Source organism: Myotis myotis, unplaced genomic scaffold, assembly GCF_014108235.1.
Source record: "Myotis myotis isolate mMyoMyo1 unplaced genomic scaffold, mMyoMyo1.p scaffold_m19_p_9, whole genome shotgun sequence".
Classification (NCBI taxonomy): Eukaryota; Metazoa; Chordata; class Mammalia; order Chiroptera; family Vespertilionidae; genus Myotis; species Myotis myotis.
In genome coordinates, this window is record NW_023416401.1 from 26732519 (window position 1) to 26753657 (window position 21139).

A 21139-nucleotide genomic window follows, 5' to 3' on the forward strand; every position below is an offset into this window, starting at 1 on the left:
AAAAATAAAAAATAAATAAAATCTCATAATCTTCAAATGTTGGGTGACTAACAGGAATTATATTATGTTGGTTAAACACAGCATGTGCGACCTACGATTTGGTTTTAATTCCATAATCCTAAAAGAAAGAAAGAGGCCAGGGAAGGGAATGGGAGAGGAAAGTGTCCAGAAGAATTAGTTCCTCTTAGGAAAGCAGATTCTGCATGAGAGGGGTTGCGCTTACCCTGCAAACCTTCTATGCTACACTGAATTACAGAGTCGAGGTCAGCCATTTCTTCTCTTTACAGCTAGGCCCATGGTCGGGCAAACCGCGGCTCGCGAGCCACATGCGGCTCTTTGGCCCCTTGAGTGTGGCTCTTCCACAAAATACCACGTGCGGGCGCACACGTACAGTGCGCTTGAAACTTCGTGGCCCGTGTGCAGAAGTCGGTATTTTGTGGAAGAGCCACACTCAAGGGGCCAAAGAGCCGCATGTGGCTCGCGAGCCGCGGTTTGCCGACCACTGAGCTAGGCTATTCTCCTTTGCCAGCTCCTGGCTGCTCAGCCCCAGGGAGTTTTGCAACCGAAAAACAAACCTACAAGCAACCTTATGATGTCCCTAGTCACAACCCTTATATTTGACAATGTAACTGAGGCTCAGAGATAGGAAACAACCGCCCAGGTCACACAGCCAGTTCCCCAGGTGCAGGGGGCTAGAAAGAGCCCAGTCTCTAGGTTTGCGACGCTTTCCCTCCAGTGTCTCGGTCCTGCAAGCTCTTCTACCAGGACTGAGGGTGACGGATTACTCAGGAGCATAATCGCGCCCCGTGGGTAGTCACCCATGCTTTGCTATTTTCCACATCCTGAGCGCGTTCTATATTCATAAGCTCCCACCCGGGGTCAAGCTCCGGGGAGATGAGACAGCAACCGTCGGATACTTTTCTGAGGACAATGGTCCAGAGGGGGGCACAGACTGGCAAATGCATTAATGTGGTTGGGAGGTTTAAGTGTTATAGGGATGGTATTAACACAGGGATGGAGAAGGGAGAGGCTAAGCATGAGCTGTCCAAGCTGGCCAGCTTCCAGAAAGAGAGATGGGAGCCAATTCTTAAAGGACAGGTAGGGACTCAAGTGTGTGTGTGTGTGTGTGTGTGTGTGTTTGTACGTGGTGGACACACAGGGAGGAGGCGCAAGGAGGGGACAATATCTGCTTTGTGACTTATGGGGCAGCTGGTGAGAAAGTGTTGCCCAGGAACTTAATGGCTGGCTAAGTCAAGGTTTGGGGATTATCTGTGGCCTTCATGCTTCTTTCTTAGTCTTTAATCTCAACAGCGATGGTAGCTCCTGGGTGACAGGATCTAAGCTCAAAGGCAGCTTCTTACTCGCGCTGAGGAGGCACCTTAACCTCTCTAACCCTCTGTGTTTTCATCTGTGAAATGGAGATGATGAGAGCCCTTACTCAAGGGGCTATTATAAACATTAACATAGACACCGGAAAATGGGGGGCGGGGAGGATCTGAAACTATAATGTCATGTGATAGCACAGTGTAAGCACTGCTTTTATTATTACCAACACTATTACATATGTCTTTCACACTGCGACCCCCCCGAATTTATTTCAGACCCTCCAGTTTCGCCTCCTAATACAATTAGCCCTGTGCAGTCCAACACGGTAGCTGCAAGCCAGAGAGCCACTGACATTTAAACTAGAAACTCAGTTCCTTGGTTACATTTGCCATCTGCACCTGCTCAAGGGCCCCCCGTGGCTTGTGACTATCATACTGACCAGCACAGGCCTGGGACATCTCTAGAGCTGCTGTTGTAGTTTGTGTGTTTATTCTATGGAGTGTAGGGCCTGGCTTGATTTTTATTATTATTATTATTATTATTAATTATTTATGTCACTTGGCTCAATTCATCTTAACAACCTTAGGAAATCAATAGTAGCAGCGTCATTATCCCCATTTCAGGAGATGGGAAAACGAGGCACAAAGAGGTTAACTTGCCCACAGCCACGGAGCAAAAAGCAGAGCTGGCATTTCGCTATATAATTTGAGAATGAAAATAGATTCGTGTGCAGAAACATACCCTCTCACAGTTCTGGGCATTTAGCCGCTGCTAGGTCTCTTCCCGTGAAAGCAATAATCTTGTTTCCTTCAACCTCAAATCCCCAGAGCCCACTCCGGCGCTCCCTAACGCAGAAAATGCATGAATACATCCGAGGGCTCCTCACTTAAGTGGTACCACGGGTCACCCTGCCTCCTCCAGTGTCAGGAGATTTGGCCTCCTGGTCCACTAAAGCATCTCTCTCTCTTTTTTTTAATCGAAAATATATCTAGCCTGCATCAGGTAATGTTAAAGCTACGTTTCCTTAGTATGATCCAAGATGGCGAACAGATGTTGTGTTTAGTTGACTGGCCCTGGCTGCCCAGGGAGGGTGGGGTCTGCAGTCCAGGGCTCTGCACAGTGAGAAGGAATGGTGAGTAATTACCAGTCTACCGTGAGCAATGGGTGGGGAGGGCAGCTGTCTCTCACCACAGACCTAAACCCATTATTTTACAGATGAGAAAACTGAGACCAGAAGAGAGCATGTCTCAGCCATACACACACCTCCAGGCGGAGGTGAGAGCCATCCTGCTGGCGTGGCCCAGGAGGAAAATACTCTCCAGCCACAGGGGGGAACCTTCCTAAAGGATGAAACAGAAACCCAAGAAAAAGCCCCAAGCCCTAAAGCACAATTTCTCTGTCTCATCTGGCCGACTGCCCTGTCCCCAAAACAGATCTGAAAACCCGCCACAAATTTCAACACAGGCCCTTCCTGAGCTGCCCTGTGCTGCTCTACGTCCATGACAGCCAGCGTCAGGCAGGTTGCTAAATGCCAAGAACACCGGCTCTTAAACCCCAGCCCCCACCCGCCGCCCCCCGAGAGCTGCCGTCTTCTCATTCCAGCCTTTGTCCCACCGTGTGGACACCGTTCGCGGTGGCCCTTTACCTGCTCCTTATTGTTACTGTTCAGTAAGCCGGGTTTCTTTTTCTTTTTAATGGGGCTTGTGGATGTGTCCTGTGGCGAGTGGCCATTGGAAGAATGCGGAGGGCTGGGGAACTTTCTTTTCGGGGCTGTTCTGTCGGCGGAGCCAGGATCTGAAAGAGACACACAGGACCACACATTTTAAAGCAGTCAGGGGGGCCTCGGCCCCCTCAGGGAGGGGGCGGGGAGGACACAACCCATTTCGTTTCGGGGTTCCTCCTCCTTAGAATACACTCCCCCCACCCTCCTTTCTGTTACCCATCTCAGAGGTCAGATGGTCTTTCTGTGGCCTGCATAACATTTCTGTAACAAATTTAACTCACTACCAGAATATAAAAATTGGGAGACTTTACAAAATCACCTAGATTTTTGGCTTCTCTTAAAAAGAAACAGATCAGGACCTTCCTTCCATGGCCTTATGGCAACAGATACAGATCTGAATGCCGGCTAGCCATTTTTACATGAAAATGTGTCCTCCGTTTTGCCACAATCCCCCCTTCCCTACTGATCTCTGAGGACGAGGCGACGACCCAGCTACCACGAGTCGTCACACAGGCACCGGTATCATCCTTTAGCCCAAAGAAATATTTTTCTCCACATCCGTTCCTGATGGCAAGAGCAGGAAACCATGAAAGATAGAGCAGGAAGGCCACACATTTAAGAAAGCAAAGGCAAACATACTTCTTTATAGAAGACAACATTTATTCATGTTTATCAGGCAAACCATGTGTAACTATGCAAAAAATATATGTATCACCCACCCACCAGGAAGTCCTCATGGCTCAGCCACCGCTGGGGATTGTTTGCAACTCCCCTCCAAAGAGGCCAGCACAAATTACCTTCTCACTGAGTCTCATCCGTGAAATGCTAACCTCACACCTTTGTCAATCCATTCTCTTCCATTTTAATTCTCCCAGAATCTCATTTAAACAGATATACTTCCTCCACCATCCAATCTTCACCTGCAAGACCGTGAATCCATTCCATGCCCGACAGGTGACTTGTTAGCTTAGGGTGATACAATGGCTCGGCCTGGCGTGCCTCACGTGCTGAGAAATGAAAGCTACAGGCAGCGAAGAGGAAAGAGCTATGCGAAGAGTACAGGTGATGGGATGGGACGGGACGGGACTGGGGGGGGGGTCCAGAAAAATGGTTATCCCCAAAGACAGCCCGAGGACATTCCTCCTCCAATTTTAACCCTCAGGCGCGTCCCAGCACGCAGGCTGCACCCTGTGTCACCAGCCTCCGTGTCTGGACAGGAGTCGCCGGGGGCAGATTAACAGGGTCCAAAAGGGCCACATGCAAGGCCTCCCAGTGGTTTTTTGGTCGGAAAGGCGGAGCAGCTTGCGGCAGGCTCGCAAAGCGAGACAGTGAACTGCTGTGACAGTCCCTGCTTTGGAACTCTCCAGTCTCCCCAGACAGGCTGCAGGGAAATCCGGATTCAATGTCCAGGGTCTCTCGCTGAGACACAGCCCTGAGAGGCAATTAAATGCTAACCTTGAGGGAGAACAGACCCCAGAGTTGAGGGGTTCACCCCACCGACATCAAAATGGAGGCCTGGAGAGCCCAAAGGGTTGGCCCAGAGGCACACAGAGCTAGTGAGTGAGGAAACTCGCTCAAGGGTGCAGCCTGGGATTGGCACATTCCCCAGAGAACGCCTCCCCTTGCCCGCAGGGACCCTCCCCCCACGCCACCATCAACACTCTCACTTTCTCACACAAAGTCTTTGACCCAACAGTCCTCTCCTAGACACACAGGCACAGAGGAACAAGCCCACACAAGAGGCTCCGCCACGGTGCTGTGTGCTGTCTCTAAGACTGGAACCGACTTCAGGGCCCACGAATAGCGGACTGGCCTCATAATCCTCTCCAGCCACACAGCAGGCTGTTCTGCAGCACGGAGAGGAATGAGGCAGCTCCGCGTGGACTGACGCTTGACGATCTCCAAGCTTCTGCATCGTGTTTTAAAAAGCCACACATGTCTAGCACCATTATCAGACCAACACACATACCCCCACCCCAAAGTAATATATGTACAGTATCTCCGTTGGCATAAGCCTAGAATATTCCTGGATGAACACGAAAGTACAATAGAGTTCTAAATGGGGACTGGCGGCTGCCTCAGGCGAGAAGAACCTGCTTGGGTGTGGAAACGGGACTGTTTTGCATTGTGTAACCCTTGTGTATGGTACTTACCATGTGCCTGGACAACTCTATCAAAATAAAATAATGAAATATCTAGGAGGTTCAATTTCACATTTAAAAAAAAAAAACAGCCCTAGCTGGTTTGGCTCAGTGGATAGAGTGTCGGCCTGCGGACTGAAGGGTCCCAGGTTTGATAGGAGACGTGCATGAGGCAGGTGGTCAATGATTCACTCTCATCACCGATGTTTCTCTCTCTCTCTCCTCCCTTCCTCTGTGAAATCAATAAAGATATATTTAAAAAAAAAAAAAAAGGCAGCAGGTGCAAACCAAAACCACTAATGAGCAGATGACAGAGTTCTGACTCAGAATAAAAAACATCAACATATGGACAAAGTTGGGGCTGATCAAAGGAAGGTAGGTGTTTGGAATTTCTTCTACGTAGACCTGATAAACCCAGTATCTTTGCTCAGGTGTCAGACTGTGAGTTTTTAAGAAAGGTGTTTTGGGAACTCACAGGAGATGTGTTCCAGAAGAAATGGCATGCTGGCCAGGCAAAAACCAAAAGCAAGCGGACAAAGGTGTTGATTTTGTATGTGTTGCTCCGTTTGTGGGTAAATTTTAAAGGAAGAAAGTACATGAGGAAAGACACGCCAATGAGAAAACCAGGGCATGTTGGGGAGAAATTAGTGTCTTTTGATGTTTCTCAGTAGAACACGCACTACTGAATTTTGGAAGGGACAGCACTTCCTCATCCCAAGAACCACCTCAGCATCCTCCCACTCAGACATCAGGACTCCCAAACTGACAACGAAAAGTGCCCCCACAATAGTCCCAAACACTCCCAGGAGTGCTACTGCTGAGCTGGAACATGGGGCAGCCCCGCCCACACGTAGCCAACCTTTGGAGCCAGAAAGAGCCAGAAAGAGCACTGACTCCCTCCAGAGTTAACGAGTTCCTCCTTGGGCAGTTCCCCACCTGCGACTGAGATCCCAGGAACGATGGTTCCCAGTACGAAGTCCCAGACGAGCAGCAGTGGTTTGTACTTGGGCATTTACTAGAAACGCACATTCTCAGACCCCACGCCAGAGCTACAGAATCAGAAACTCTAGGACAGGGCCCAACCATCTGTGGTTTCACAAGCCCTCTGGAGGACTCAGATGCATGCTGGTTTGAGATGCTCTTGAGTGTGCGTTTGGGGGATGGACTCTGAGTTCTCAAGCCTAGAAAATTCTGATAAGCCTCTCCTTACCACCCACGGCTGGCTGCCTGTGGGTTGGTTCAGGACTAAGGAAATAGAAGTCATACGAGGAGGCATGGTGAGAAAATAAAGACAGCTAAACAGGAGATAACCCCAGGCCAGTCTCTACTTCTCAGGGCCCCAGGCCACACTTGTAAAATGGGAGGAGAGGAGAGAAAGTAGTCAGACCAGAACTTCTTACCTGGAGCCCATGCATGTGCTCCAGGGACCCATGATCCATGTGTCACACACAGTTCTATATCTGGATGCAATTTCCTGGGAAGAAGGGCCATGCCTACTTCACCTTCTCCAAGGTGTCATCAGCAGTAAAGATTAAAAAGTACAAGGCTAGGCCCTGGCCAGTGTTCCCAGTGGTTAGAGCATCAGCCAGAAGGGTCCTGGGTTCAACTCCTGATCAGGGGCCCCCTGAGGGAAGCTACCAGTAAATATGGCTCTCTCACAACCATGTTTCTCTCTCTGTTTCTCTCTCTCTCCCCCTCCCTCCCTCCCACTCTCTCTGAAAAAGCAATGGAAAAAGTATCCTCAGGTGAGGATTAACAAAACAAAACAAAAAAAAGTACAGGTTAGCGGCCCAGGGGTGGGCAAACTTTTTGACTCGAGGGCCACAATGGGTTCTTAAACTGGACCGGAGGGCCGGAACAAAAGCATGGATGGAGTGTTTGTGTGAACTAATATAAATTCAAAGTAAACATCATTACATAAAAGGGTATGGTCTTTTTTTTTTTTTTTTTTTTTTTTTTAGTTTTATTCATTTCTGGCCTGCAGGCCGTAGTTTGCCCACGGCTGGATTAGCCCCTGGCCAGGTAGCTCAGCTGGATAGAACATCATCCCGATACACCAAGGCTGCAGGTTCAATCCCCAGTCAGAGTACATAGAAGAATCAACCAACAAATGCATAAATAAGTGAACAACATATCGATGTGTCTGTCTTTGTCTCTCCTCCCCCCCCAGCCCCCACCCCCGCCCAGCCCTTCCTCTCTAAATAAATAAATAAGAGTTCAGGGCTAGCCCTGACTGGTTTGGCTCAGTGGATAGAGCGTCGGCCTGTGGATTCAAGGGTCCCAGGTTCGATTCCGGTCAAGGGCATATACCTTGTTTGCGGGCACATCCCCAGTAGGAGGTGTGCAGGAGGCAGCTGATCGATGTTTCTCTCTCATTGATGTTTCTAACTCTCTATCCTTCTCCCTTCCTCTCTGTAAAAAAATCAATAAAATATATTTAAAAAAAAAAAAAAGAGTACAGGGCTAGAGGACCTTAAAGTACTTTTGACCTTCCAAATTCTTTAATTCCAGGGGAAATGGGGGATCCTCTCTAGAGAGTCATACACTCATAAGCAATTTACAGCTAAGCAGCCCATCAGGAAGCATAAGGGGAAACCAGGGACCTGTTTGCCAAGTGGAGGGGTCTGACCCAAGACTGCCCACCCCTCAAAGGATCCCAACCTTCTAGTCTCAGCCAACCATCAAGACCTCAATTCTGGCTACGAACACACGGACTCCCTCCAGAGTGAATGAGACTTCAGCGGCTGCATCCAAAGGGTAGACATGTAATAGGTTCCAAACAACAGGCACAGCTATCAACAGCAACAGCTTTCAACGGAGGCTCTTAGGGAGAAAAATTGGGCAATGGTGGCCTTCAGAGGTATGAGACAGCGGGTCAGCACTCTGACATAAACATCTGCCCACTCCAGGGGGCAGCCTCTGGTGGTGACAAGATGGGAGGTGCTGCAGACCTTGCTGTCGTCATGGCAACAAAGCTGCCTTAGGACTTTTCCAGAAAGCTGAGTCAAGTATTTCTTTCCCCCTCTTTAATGATTTAATTCTGATGGGGATGTATTTCTAAACTTGGAACAATGACAGACAGCCTCCGTAGACTGAATCCCCAGGGAAATGGTTCACCCTTGATCTGAGAGACCTTTCGGTGAGGTAGCAGGACCTTGTGATTCCACAGGCCTGGCCCACCCGCTGCTCCCCACCCCCACCCCTCCGCCTCCCCAAAAGAAGCCTGGCTCCGAAGGAGTTAATGTGGGCGAGGGAGGCAAGCTGCCTGGAGGAAAAGCACAGAGCAGTGACTCAGGGAAATAGCTTGGCACTGAGCAGGAGGCAGCAGCGTTTTCCCCTCCTTGTGACATTTCACTGAAATCTTCACAATATGGGAAGGTCTACGGGTATTAGGAACCGAGCATGTCATTAGATGGTTCCCGAACCGGCGTCTTGTGCACCGCCAGAAATAATCCGCTCAGCACTTCCGAGATGGCCCTTGCCTTAGGGACGCCTTCCCTCGGGGTCCCCGGCCTCTTCGCTTTCCTGAGCCACAGTATTAACAGCTAAGACTTGCTTTGATTACATACAATGTACCAGAGGCAGTGTTCAAAATGCCTTCCGTGTCCTTCCCTCGAAGTCATCGCCCCCACGATCACACAAGTGGCGGGGCTGGGATTTGGACCCGGGCAGCATGACCCGCGAGGCCCACGCATGGCCTCATGCCAGAGAGGGGCTTGTCTCAGCTCTGCAGCAAGACGGCTTCCTAATACAGGGCCTACGTTCTCAGAGCACACTCTCATTTTGCCTTTTTCTTTCTCCACTGCAGATGGTGGTATGGGGAGGAGGGAGGCGGAGGAAAGTTCCATAAGGAGCTCCAGGAACTAACTGGGAGAAAGATGGAAAATGGTGTTTGTCACTCGTCGATGGGGCGCACCAGTCTCTCAAAGGCAGTCGCCAGGAAGCACATTCACCTCCCAATCTCCCAACCTCCCAGTGGTGGCACCAGAACCTGGCCTAGGCCACAACATAAGCTGGGGGATCTCCACTGCCATCTGCCCTCCCCTGACACTCCTTTCCCATCTCCATCCAGGCCTCCCAGACACCCTGCACCCCACCCCCACCCACATCCGGAGCCTGAGTCACTGCGCTCACCATTCCCCAAAGCCTAGGAAATGACACATCATTACAGAGAACTGTGTCCTCCAGAGAGAGAAAGGGCCACAGCTGAAAGGCTGGGTGCTTCCCCACAAGGACCAGCCTGTGGTGTGTTTTTGTGGGTGTTAAATTCCCATAATGATGCCGACAGCAAGGCCTAAACGAAAAGAGAAACTGGTCAACAGGCATCATGGGCAACAGAAGTATGACCAACCGCTGGTTGGCCAGAGATGGACAGATTCAGGCAAACCAGGATGAGTCGGTCACCCTACATGGAAGTCAAGGGAACACATGTTCTGACAGGATTGATCTGGGTGGTGCTGACAGGGTGCCACAGTGGCTGGGAGCCTAGTTCTGCTGCTGCCCATAGTGTGGCCTTAAGAGAAAGACTTAGCCTCTTTGCTTCCTCCTTTGGTAAGATGGACATCACAGTACCTAGTGGAGTATTAAAGAACTAAATGAGTTCATTCATGTGAAGCTCTTAGTATAACACCTGGCCAAGAGTATGCATTCAATACAAGGTAGCTATTCTTTTTTAAATCGACCATCATTCCTCCACATCTTCTTCCTCCTCTTCTACCACCTCTCCCCCCAAAATAGAGTTTGGTTTCTGTGGAATTGATGCCCCAGGTTCAAAGGTATAGACACACCAAGCTACGAAGTGGAGACCAGAACCAGCCCAGGACCTTGTGGTTGACTGTGAAAAGTCCAGGTGTCCTGGGGAAACTGCGAAGGCAGGGTCAGAGGCACAGGCCAGCTCTGGCTCGGCAACAAGCAATGGCCAGCCCTCACCAGAGCCTACTTCAAACATGACCACACGCTGTTCTCCGAAGCAGCAAAGCGGAGCCTAGTTAATCATTTCAAAGCATTTCCCAAAGACACAGAGCAGGTACCCAGACAGGCCTCCCTCCCCAGGAATCTTCAGGCCCTCTCCAGCCAGTAATTACATCATCATGAAACAAAAGCCCTGAACTTCCTCCAGGCCCAGAACAGAAATGAGAAATCAGAAGCAAGGGGTGGGGGAGGGGCGTATTTTTCTCTTAACGTAGAGAATGCCCGAGTCAGGAAGAATACGAGCAAAAATAACTCTCGACCAAATCGTTTGCTCACACAAAGTACCTCCTAGACCTAGACCGACAGACCCTTGGAGACAAGGCCCCGGCCGCCTTCAGAGAGCTGCTCTCTGGCCGAAGCCGGGCTTCTAAAGGGTCCTCCGGCCACACGTGAGTGTGAACTTCTCATCCAGATCAGGAAAAGGGGGGCTGGAGAAGAAATGAGGCCGTGGCAGGACAGGGTCATTCTCAACGTGGGTAAATGTCAAGGTACCAGGAATCCCGGGTACCTGGGAGGCAAGGCAAGCGAAGGGCAGGTACCCGTGGGAAGAGGGGCGCTTACCTGCCATTGCGAAAGCTCTGCTGCTCAGAGGGTCTAGCCTCTCTTTTAAAGCGAACAGAAGCTCACACACCGCAGACATTCCTGCTTCCGGATCCTCAGCGGCCTCTCCCAGGGGGAGGAGGAAGAAGCAGTGAGGACAGGCTAAGAGTCACCACTTACCAGGCCAGCCCTGGCCTCGTACGCACGGGTCTCCCAACGGGGCAAGGACACCCTCACCTCTCCGCACGCAGGCATGTAGGGGCAGGGCGGCGTGCCTCCGCGTCCCGGGCTTTCCGCTCTCATTTATCACCCTGGACAGACAGCAGCTCCACTAGGCTGAACACGGAACGTCTCCGGCCCTGCCCCGAACGGCTACTTATTTCCCGGGTGTAACAAACACAACTTGCATTTGTGTAGCAGGGGGGAGTGTGGTGGTTTGTAAAGGTGTTTTTTAGTTTTTTAATAATTGTTTATTATTTGTCTTTAATTCTGATGTACCTCTCCCAGAAATGAGAAAACCATCTTCCCATTGTTTACACAGTGGCAGGGTCTCTCTCTGTCTCTTGTCTGTCTCTCCCAGTCTGTTTCTCTCTCATTCTTCTCTCTCTCAATAATGAAGAAATGGTGATTAAAGGGCACACTCATAGGTAAAAGGTGAACTAGCAAACCCTCCTGGCAGGACAGAAATTGCTTCACTCTAGGGGAAAAGAGGCTGATTTACAAATGAATTCACTGTTTAGCCCTCAACAACTGGAGGCAATTGCAACCACCACAGCCCTCCCTCCCCCTCAGCTGGGACCAGGCCTTCTGGAAAAAACGACAACATCTCAACAGGAATTTCCTGACTGGCGAATGCCAAGCTTTTTCAAAATTTGCAGAGAGCAGGGAGGCAGGACTCAACTCCCTACAAGAAGCCGCTGCACCCCACCCACGCCCTCTGCAGGCCCAGGCCCCACAGGCTGCGTCCCTCCGGTGTCCGTACAAGGGCCCTCAAAACAGCCAAACCACCACAAAGAAAATGTGGAATAACTGGCTGCCTCTGGCCTTTGCATCACAGCTGGCTGAGGAAGTTTTGGCAGGAGGAGCTGGTTCTGCATTATTTATTCAGGCTGCAGAGGCTTGGTGGGCCCCGCCCTCCAGCCCAGATCAGGTTCTAGAAAGCTCAGGTGCAGGTCGGTGGCTTTCAAATTGCAACGGGGAATTGCAGCATCACAGGGCCAATTCAGAAACAAAAAACAAACTCGGCTGGCAGCAGCTGAAGCCGAGAAGTGGGCTGCCTGCGAGCCAAACAGGGAAATGCAGAGGCTTCAGGAAGGGGCAGATGAAGAAAGAGATGTCGCTAATAACCAGGCATCGTTCCCCACATGTCCTGGGTGGGGGTCTGGCCTAAAGCCACCTTAGTAATGAGGACAAGAACATTCTCTACGACACCAGGGAAGAAGGGACAGGCCCTCTACAGGCACCTCGTCATGTTCTTTTGGAGAAGCAAAGATTTCAGACCCACAATCCCAGCCACATTACACTGGTCAAAAAGATGCCTACCCTCACCCAATATCAGTGGGGGGGGGGGGGGGGGCTCTAAGAATGTGTCCTGGGGCCCACAGACCCAGAAATGCCCAGAGGATGGCCCGCATAGCCACTGCAGCACGCCTTGTGGAAGCCGAAGATGGGAAGCCATTTCAATGTCATCCATAGGGGACTGAGGTGCAAACACTCGTGATGCAGCCATAAAATGGAACAAAAAGGGAACCCCGTCTTTATGTAGTGCACAGAACAAAACCCAACTGAGCAAAGGCGGCCTGGGCTCTGGGCCTGCAAAGGCCTGCAGAAACCCCCAGCAAACAGGAAATACTGGGCTTTTTTCATCCTTTCTGATCACATTCACATACTGAGCGATGTAAGATCGTTTTTAATGGCTGTGGGGCAAATGGATGGTAACAGTTAATGCTTATGTGACTCTCGCTATGTACCAGGCACTGCCCCAGCCAGGGACCCATATCTGCATCCCGGCACCTGACACTCTACAGATGGAGCTCAGAACATGCTCCCCCTCCCCACCCCAGACATCAACCAGGTGCCACTTTTAAGGGGCTCAGGTGTTTAAAGCAGTGGTTCTCAACCAGGTTCCCCAGGAGACCTCTGGCAATGTCTAAAGACATTTTTGGTTGTCATAACAAGGCAAATAGAGGGAGTTGCAGCTCGCACCTAGTGGGTAGAGAGGTCAGGGCTGCTGCTAAATACCCTACAGTGCGCAGAACAGTCCCCTAGCAAGGAATGATCAGGCCCAAATTGTCAAAGACCCCAGGTTGAGAAACCCGGGTGTAAAGAATCTTGCAGTGAGCTGCCAGGCAGGTCCAACCTTGTGTAAATACACCCCCCACGGAGGTATCTGTATCTATTAAGAAGGAAAATGATGCCCAATGTTTCACCTGGCAGCCTGACTTCAGATTTCAAAGAGAAGAAAACAATGGGACCAGTCAGTCACTGAGCAACTAACAGACATCTGGGCTACCTTGGGAACCGTCTGGAAGGTTCCCTGCCCCTGTGGGAAGCAGCCAGAAACAAATAATGGTAATAATAGGTACCTTCTGTTGACCACTTATCTGTGAGGCACTGTTCTAAATACAATGATCAATTTACTTACTCCTCACCAGGTCAGGACTAAGTACCCCCATTTTATTGATGAGAAAACTGAGGCCAAGGGGAAAACAAACCCATGATGAAGTGGCTAATAAATAGAGAATGAATATAGGCATATAGAATAAGGCACTGATGACAAATGGACAACAAGCAGAGCAGGAGAAATATTAAGAATTGGTGAATACATACTGGGGGAGAAGGGATAGCCAGGGAAACATTTTCTATTTCCTTCTCAAACTGGGCTCATGGGATTCACAGATATTGTTTCTTTCCTAAAACACTACTTTAGGAATCCTCCCCAAGCATCCATGAGGTGGGAATGGCCCTTTTGGATGCATTTGATAGGTGAGACTCAGATATGCAAAGCTGGCATGCCGCCGGTCAAAGCAGCACGCTTCCCTAGGGCTGTGAGCCACCTCGTAACCCTCCATCACTAAGGCACGCTTGGTGCTGGTCGCTGTCACACAGCCCCGCCGCTGTTCAGTGTGTGGGCTCTGGGGCCTCACCACGAGGTTGGAACCCAAGGTTGGAACCCAAGCCCCGTCACCTGCCAGCCGTGTCCTTTAGCAAGGTACTCAGCCTCTCAATGCCTCCGTCAATTCAGCTGTGAGTGTTAGAATACTCCTCAAAGGGTTGTTAGGATTAAATGAGACAATACATGCAGAGTGAGCAGCGTCTGGCACAAAGCACCACCAGTTATTACCAATACTATTCCCCCTGTGGGGGAAGGAGGAGCCGGGGCGGAGAAAAAAACAGTGACCCAGACATTTCAAAGCCCTTTCCCCAAATCTTTTTGTATCTTCACCTTGATTTACACCAGCCTCGCTCTTTCCAGCCTGTTTCTGGAAAAGGTTCCCTGATGAGAATCACAAACTTGTTAAGCCCTCTCAGGCAGGCACAGGCTCAACCAAACCAGGTTCTACAGCCCTTTATTGCTCAGGATTTCACCCAGATCAAAGCGGACAGGTCCAGGTGGCCCACAGCCCCGGCGCCAGACTGAACTTCGCCCCCAGGACTCCTCCAAAGGCACTCTCCTCCCTACTCAAGGGGCCCAGAATGCCTGGGATGGAGCCGACCTCAGAATCCTAGTCACCTGCAAAACGCATTGAGAATGCCAAACCCCGCAGGGTGAGGATGAAAGCAATGCCTACGTGGTCCCTGGCACATGGCGAGTCTCTGCAAGGGGTGTTCCTTCCCTGCCCATCATCACTTCTGCCTGTTCAAATTCAGTCCAACCTTCACAGCTGCCACCTTGATTCAAGCTCCCTGCCCCTCTACAGCAGCCTTCTTCAAAACTACAGATAAGCAGTCCCTGCCCTACCAGTGTGTCCAGTGGTTAGAGCCTCGGCTCACAGCCCCAAGGGTCACAGGTTCGATTCCGAGGTCAAGGGCACATACCTGGGTTGCAGTTCACTCCCCACCCTCCAGTCAGGGAGCCTGTGGGAGGTAACCAGTTAATGTGTCTCTCCCGCATCACACATCAATGTCTATGTCTGTCTGTCTGTCTGTCTGTCTCTCTCTCTCTCTTTTTCTCTACCCCCCCCCCCCACTTCTCTTCCCTCCTATCCTTCTACTCTCTCTGAAAAGCAATGGGGGAGGGAATATCCTTAGGTGAGGATTAACAAAAGATAAGCAGGCCCCTACATAAAACCCTCCAAAGGATTAGACACCCAACCTTTTATTAAGACCTACAATGCCCCCAGGGATCTGGCCCTGCTCTCACCCCTTCTCCTCCACTCACTCACCCCTACACATAATGGCCTCGAACAAGCTAAACTCATCTGCACTTGCTAGCCCTTCCATCTAGAATGGCTTATGCCTAATTTTCCCATAGTTGGCAACTTCCGCTTTTGGCTCAAATGTCACCTCCCCAGAAAAACCTTCCCCTGACCACCCAGCCTCCGCCCACTTTATTGTATCATCTTTTTTGTTTCTTCATTCTCTAGCTGGAAATGTTCGAAAACTGTGTTCTTTTCTGCTGGTTCCCTTGTGTATAGCATCTCCTTCAGAATGTACGCTTGATCTCAGTTCTTCTTTCCTTGCTGGGGCCCAGGGCCTGGCTCAGACGTGCCCCCCAAATGCACATCTGACCAGCTACAAGCAGGAGAGGTTAACAAAGCTTCGAGGTGTGCCGAGCAGACCTAACTCACAGGAAACTCCAGTTTTCCTTCCCCGGCCTAAAAATTTCTCGCAGCAAAGCCAGAAGGCGGGAGGGTTGTGAAGTCAACAGGGAAGATTACACTAAAGGCAGCCTAGCCATTTCAGGGTCCGAAAGAAACGAGAGAAGGAAATGCCCTTTCCACAGGTACTCAGCCTTTCTTGTTTCTTGCCTAAAAGAGCCCATTTCCCCCAAAGTAGGGAATAAAGAATTTATGTCGTGAATGTGACGGGCCTATGCAGCTAATAAACACAATTACTGAGAACCGAAGGGAGAAAACTCAGGCGTTTTCAGGCCACCCATTTCCTAGCTCTCTCCATTCTTCCTGGGGAGGGCTATTGTTCAAGATCACTTAGTGTTTTTAAAAAAAAAAAGGAATGACTTTCTCCAGGGAAAACACTCTATCTCGTGCTCCACACTGGGAGACCCCCACTGTGCTGGCACTTTAACCAAATTTTTAGTCCTGATTCTTTGCCCCTGTTCTTATCAGACCCTTTTAAGTCTGAAGATCTTTTTTCAACGCCCCCCTTAATCCCTGAGATGAGTCTAGATTCCTATTTGTCAATAACTCTCACCAACTAGTGTATCTGGCCCCAACCCAAGAAATAACAACCTGGTTGGAAAGACAGTAGAGATTAGTGTGTGGGAATAGATTACAGGGGTGGGCAAACTTTTTGACTCGAGGGCCACAATGGGTTCTTAAACTGGACCGGAGGGCCGGAACAAAAGCATGGATGGAGTGTTTGTGTGAACTAATATAAATTCAAAGTAAACATCATTACATAAAAGGGTACGGTTTTTGTGTTTTTTTTTAGTTTTATTCATTTCAAACGGGCAGGATCCGGCCCACGGGCTGTAGTTTGCCCACGGGCCGTAGTTTGCCCACGGCTGGAATAGAAGGTTACCAGAGGACTGGAATAGAAGGTTACCAGAGGACGGTTAAGGAGGTGAAGTCAGCCTTACTCAGAGCAGGACCTTAGTGATAGCTGACAAGATGGTCCAGTGGTCAAGGGAAGCGATCACCAGGAAGGATTCAGTCCAGGACAATGATTTTCAACCTTCTTCATCTCATGGCACACATAAACTAAACACTAAAATTCTGCAGCATACCAAAAAACATATTTTTGGCCAATCTGACCAAAAAATAGGTGTCATTTTGATTCATTCACACTGGACAGCTATTGTTGTATTGACTATTGTCATTTTGTTTGTTTGTTTGTTTTTATTTGACAATCTAAGGGAAAAGAGGTCAGTTCCCCTGACTAAATACTAGTCAGGTTTTGCATGGTTTTTTTTTAATATATTTTATTGATTTTTTACAGAGAGGAAGGGAGAGAGATAGAGAGTCAGAAACATCAAAGAGAGAGAAACATCGATCAGCTGCCTCCTGCACATCTCCCACTGGGGATATGCCCGCAACCCAGGTACATGCCCTTGACCGGAATCGAACCTGGGACCTTTCAGTCCGCAGGCCGACGCTCTATCCACTGAGCCAAACCGGTTTCAGCAGGTTTTGCATGTTTTAAAAATTCTTGCAGCACACCAGTTAAAAATCTCCGTCTAGAACAGTGGTTCTCAACCTTGGCTGCACATTAGAATCACCTGGGAATCTTTAAAATCCTGATTTCTGGGCCTCGTCCTCCAGAAATTCTATTTCTTTGTTATGGGGTGAGGCCACAACATTAGTAACAAAGAAACAGAATTTCCAGAGGATGAGGCCCAGAAATCAGGATTTTTAAAAGATTCCCAGGTGATTCTAATGTGCAGCCAAGGTTGAGAACCACTGGTGTAGAAGATCGATTTCCAGCTTCTCTTAAACAAGTAAACAAAGGAATCAGAAGATCCAGCCACACAGGCTCCCATTTCCACGTGGAATAATCCTGGCAAAATTCCTCTTTGCCAGGGTCTCTATTATTTTTAACTCTCAGATAATTAAATCTAACCTTGAAAATCTCTCATACATACATATATATATATTTTATTATTGATTTCAGAGAGGAAGGGAGAGAGAGATAGAAACATCAATGATGAGAGAGAATCATTGATTGGCTGCCTCCTGCACGCCCTCCACTGGGGAATTAAGCCCACAACTCGGGCACCTGCCCTTGACTGGAATCAAACCCGGGACCCTTCGCTCTGCAGGCCGACACTCTATCTCGGGTGAGGATTTCAAAAAACAACAACAACATTTATTGAGCAGCTACTATAACATCACCAGACTCCTGTTTGTCAAAGAAGGGATAGAGACCTGGTCCCCATATCAGTCCAGGTGAGGAGACACACAGGTAAATTAATTTTACAATAAAGTGTTTTGAAGGCTGGGGAGAGGGCAAACCAGCATACCCTGTGGTATTTTCCTCCAGCCAGTGCCAAGATGCCAAAGGGCCTGACAGAAAGACAGATCAAGCGTGGCCTTGGTAAGAAATCCAACTAGGGAAGACAAGATTAGAGCCATGTTTTCTTTGCAGAACTTTTCAAAACAGAGCAGACTCAAGAGATGAAGCAAAATTCAGACTCCCAACACAATACTCCTTTACTGAGCGTGTTCCATGCTGGGCCAGTCCCTGGCTAACTCAGTATTTTCACCTATAGCATCCAGCCCAGCACTCACAACAAATCCATTAATGTATTAAAGTAATTAAAGCTTTCCATGATGATGGCAGGGTTCTCTGTGCTGCCTAAGGCTGCAGCCTCCAGGCACAGATGGCTACTGAGCACCTAAAACATGGCTAGTGAGACTGAGGAACGATTTTTTATTTTAATTAATGTAAATTTAAACAGCCGCATACAGCTCCTGGCTACTTGATTGGAGAGTGTAGATGAGGACGCTGATATTTAACAGACAACGAAGCAAGCCTGGCGAGGGAGCAGGCCACTGTAGAAACCTCCGCCCATCCTGAATGCCTCAAGGGCACAATGATTTGATGCCTAGCAACGTAATATGGACTTGACATTGATTCCTCCTTTAGCCTCGCCTGGAAATTCACACACCTTTAGCATGCATAAAAATATCTGATCAGAGCTGATGAGTGTACATTCATGGGCAATTTAAGGGACTTTCCAGGGTGATTTTGACTCTGGAAGGTAAAGGATTCCACTGTAGGAGGTATAAATGAAGGCTCAGAAAGAGGGGGGCCTGAGAAGGTGAGCGGAAGGCAGTGCTCAGGGAGAGCAGTCTGACGCTGCAAAGCTGTGACTGGGCGAGGAGCAGGGCCCTGGCCACCACAGGACCAACACATGGCCATCGGGGAGGGGCGGGAGGGGCAGCAGGGCCTTCATCTCCACTCCAGACCTCGGTCTTTAGGAGCCACTGGAAACATAAAGCAGGAGAACAGGACAATCCGACTGTGTTTTGGAAAGAGCCTACTAGAAGTGGCATTAATACCTCGGGAAGGAAAGAAATCAGAGGGAAGGGCGCCATTTCAGACAGTACCATGTCCCCAGGGAAAAAGAAAGACAGGCCACCAATCGTTTCTGAGAGAGCAAACATTTGAGCTTCGGTAATTACTCCCAGGCACGGGTTACGCTGGAAAACAAAGCCATCTTCTCTAGCAGAAAGGCTTGTATACTTCCTTCTCCAGGAAAAACGTTCTATCCATCTGGTAGACAAAGTCAAGTCATTATTCACTCATTCATTAAAAATCAGTATTTGCTGTGCACCAACCAGAACAGGCACAGTGGCCGTAGAAAGGGCACAGGGAAAAATAAGATGAGCAAAAAAAGGCAGGGCCCACCCTCACTTGCAGCCTTACAATCAACGTGGGCGGGAGGTTAGGAGAAAAGAGAGAGGCGTATCTCCCAGGCATGCGCAAAGGCCCCATGGCCAGAGATGGCTCTTTTGAGAATCTGGAAGATCCATGTGGCTGGAACAGATGAAAAGGGGAACATGGAGAGGGGAAGCTGGGAAGGTGGGCAGAGACCAGCCAGGAGGATTTTAGCATTTTGATCTTCACCCTAAAATCAAGAAGAAAGCACTTAAGAGTTTAAAGGAAGAGGGACTAGCCAGAAGAAATGACCTCTCAGAAAGATTGGGAGGCTGGGATGGATGGAGATGGTGAGACCAGCTAAAGGATTGGTGATAGCACAAAAAAGATGGCATCTAGGATATAATATTCTAAGTAAGTGACACGGAAAGACAAAAGGACAGAAGAATAGAGGATAAGTCCCATATCCACAGACCCAGCCAATGGCAGAGTGCTGGGGTATTTCATTGTGACGGAGGAGCAAGAGTTTTAGGAGGACCAGGAGGATAAGCTGGGAGGTGAAATCAGTAGACATGTTTCGTTTGAGACATCCATGAACAATAGGTAGGCAGGGCAGGTGAGCAGCTGGCCCTCTGCATCATAACTTGGGAAAAATCTAAATTGGAAATAAGAAAGTTGTGAGTCATAAAGCTACAGATGTGGGCAAGATCCCCCAGGGGAAAAACATGCTGGGAGAGATGAGGACAGAACCAAGCTTTCAGCAACTCCAACATCTAAAGGCTGGAGAGAACAGAAGGTGCCAGGGAAACAAGAAGAAAACCAGGACCGTGGAGGCAGAAAAAGCCAAAGGAAGAGATGGTTGCCAGGAAAAGAAGGGTCAGCAGTGTCCAGTGCCTCTATTACAGCGGTTCTCAACCTGCGGGTCGCGACCCCTTTGGCAGTCGAACGACCCTTTCACAGGGGTCGCCTAAGACCATCCTGCATATCAGATACTTAAACATTACGATTCATAACAGTAGCAACATTACAGTTACGAAGCAGCAACGAAAATAATTTTATGGTTGGGTCACAACATGAGGAACGGTACTTAAAGGGCCAGAAGGTTGAGAACCACGGTGAGATCCCGGAGGCCGAGTACTGAACACCTGCCCCGGAAAGGGCAACATGGAGTCTGCAAGGAGCCTCAACAATCACTGCTAATAGGGAGGAACTGGGAAGAAGCCCCAAAATGCAGCCGGAAGAGGGAGAAAAAAAAAAGATACACTTCTTATCTAACTAACGTTGAAAACAGTCCATTGTAGTGAATGGCAGGAGTCACATCTATAATAATAAAAGGGTACTATGCTAATTAGACCAGACGTCTTCCAGATGCCATTCTGGACGTCCTTCCTGACCAAGACGGGGCCGGAGGGAAGCCAGCCCAGGTCCCGGGTGCGGGAAGGAAGCCGGTGCTGGCAGCCAGGGGAAGGAAGGCCTGCTCTTGCACGAATTTCGTGCAATGGGCCTCTAGTAAACACATCACATGGGTCAGGCTTCAAAAATGAGGCAAGCACAAGGCTCTGCACAAGTGAACCACAGAGCTACGCGGCACAGATGGTGCCGACCGGGCTCTGAGAACAGATCCGCAGTGGATGCTACGCTGGCCAAGGGGAGGTAGAGCCTTGGAAAGCCATTATCTGCCTTCTTCAGAGTTCCGGGCATTTCAGACCTTGTTGGGAGAGGAACAATCTGGTAGTTATCTAACGCACAAATAAATTCTTTCCATTGCACAGCACACGCATGGCACTTCTTGGGCTGTCGGAGATGCAGACGAGCCAAAATAGAGTTAAAAATACCGATGCTCTTTTTTTTTTTTTTAGAGAAAAATTCTCAGCACTTCTGCATTGCACTGTGATTTAAGGGTGTTTATGGTTATATTTTCTTAAAGAGTTTCCTT

The 21139-nt window shown here is 49.3% G+C and overlaps 1 protein-coding gene across 26 annotated transcripts in view; it reads right to left on the minus strand.

Moving 5' to 3' along the window:
- Window positions 1-21139, minus strand: part of ZMYND8 (zinc finger MYND-type containing 8) — a 110064-nt gene that overhangs the window by 71713 nt on the left and 17212 nt on the right. For 24 of the 26 annotated variants that reach the window (XM_036321577.1, XM_036321568.1, XM_036321589.1 and 21 more), the window contains one exon: window positions 2972-3120. In XM_036321577.1, coding sequence (XP_036177470.1) covers window positions 2972-3120 — 149 coding nt within the window. Of the gene's footprint in view, window positions 1-2971; window positions 3121-3969; window positions 4095-10722; window positions 10905-21139 lie in introns of those variants that run through there. The other 2 variants (XM_036321571.1, XM_036321578.1) reach the window with 2 other exon arrangements.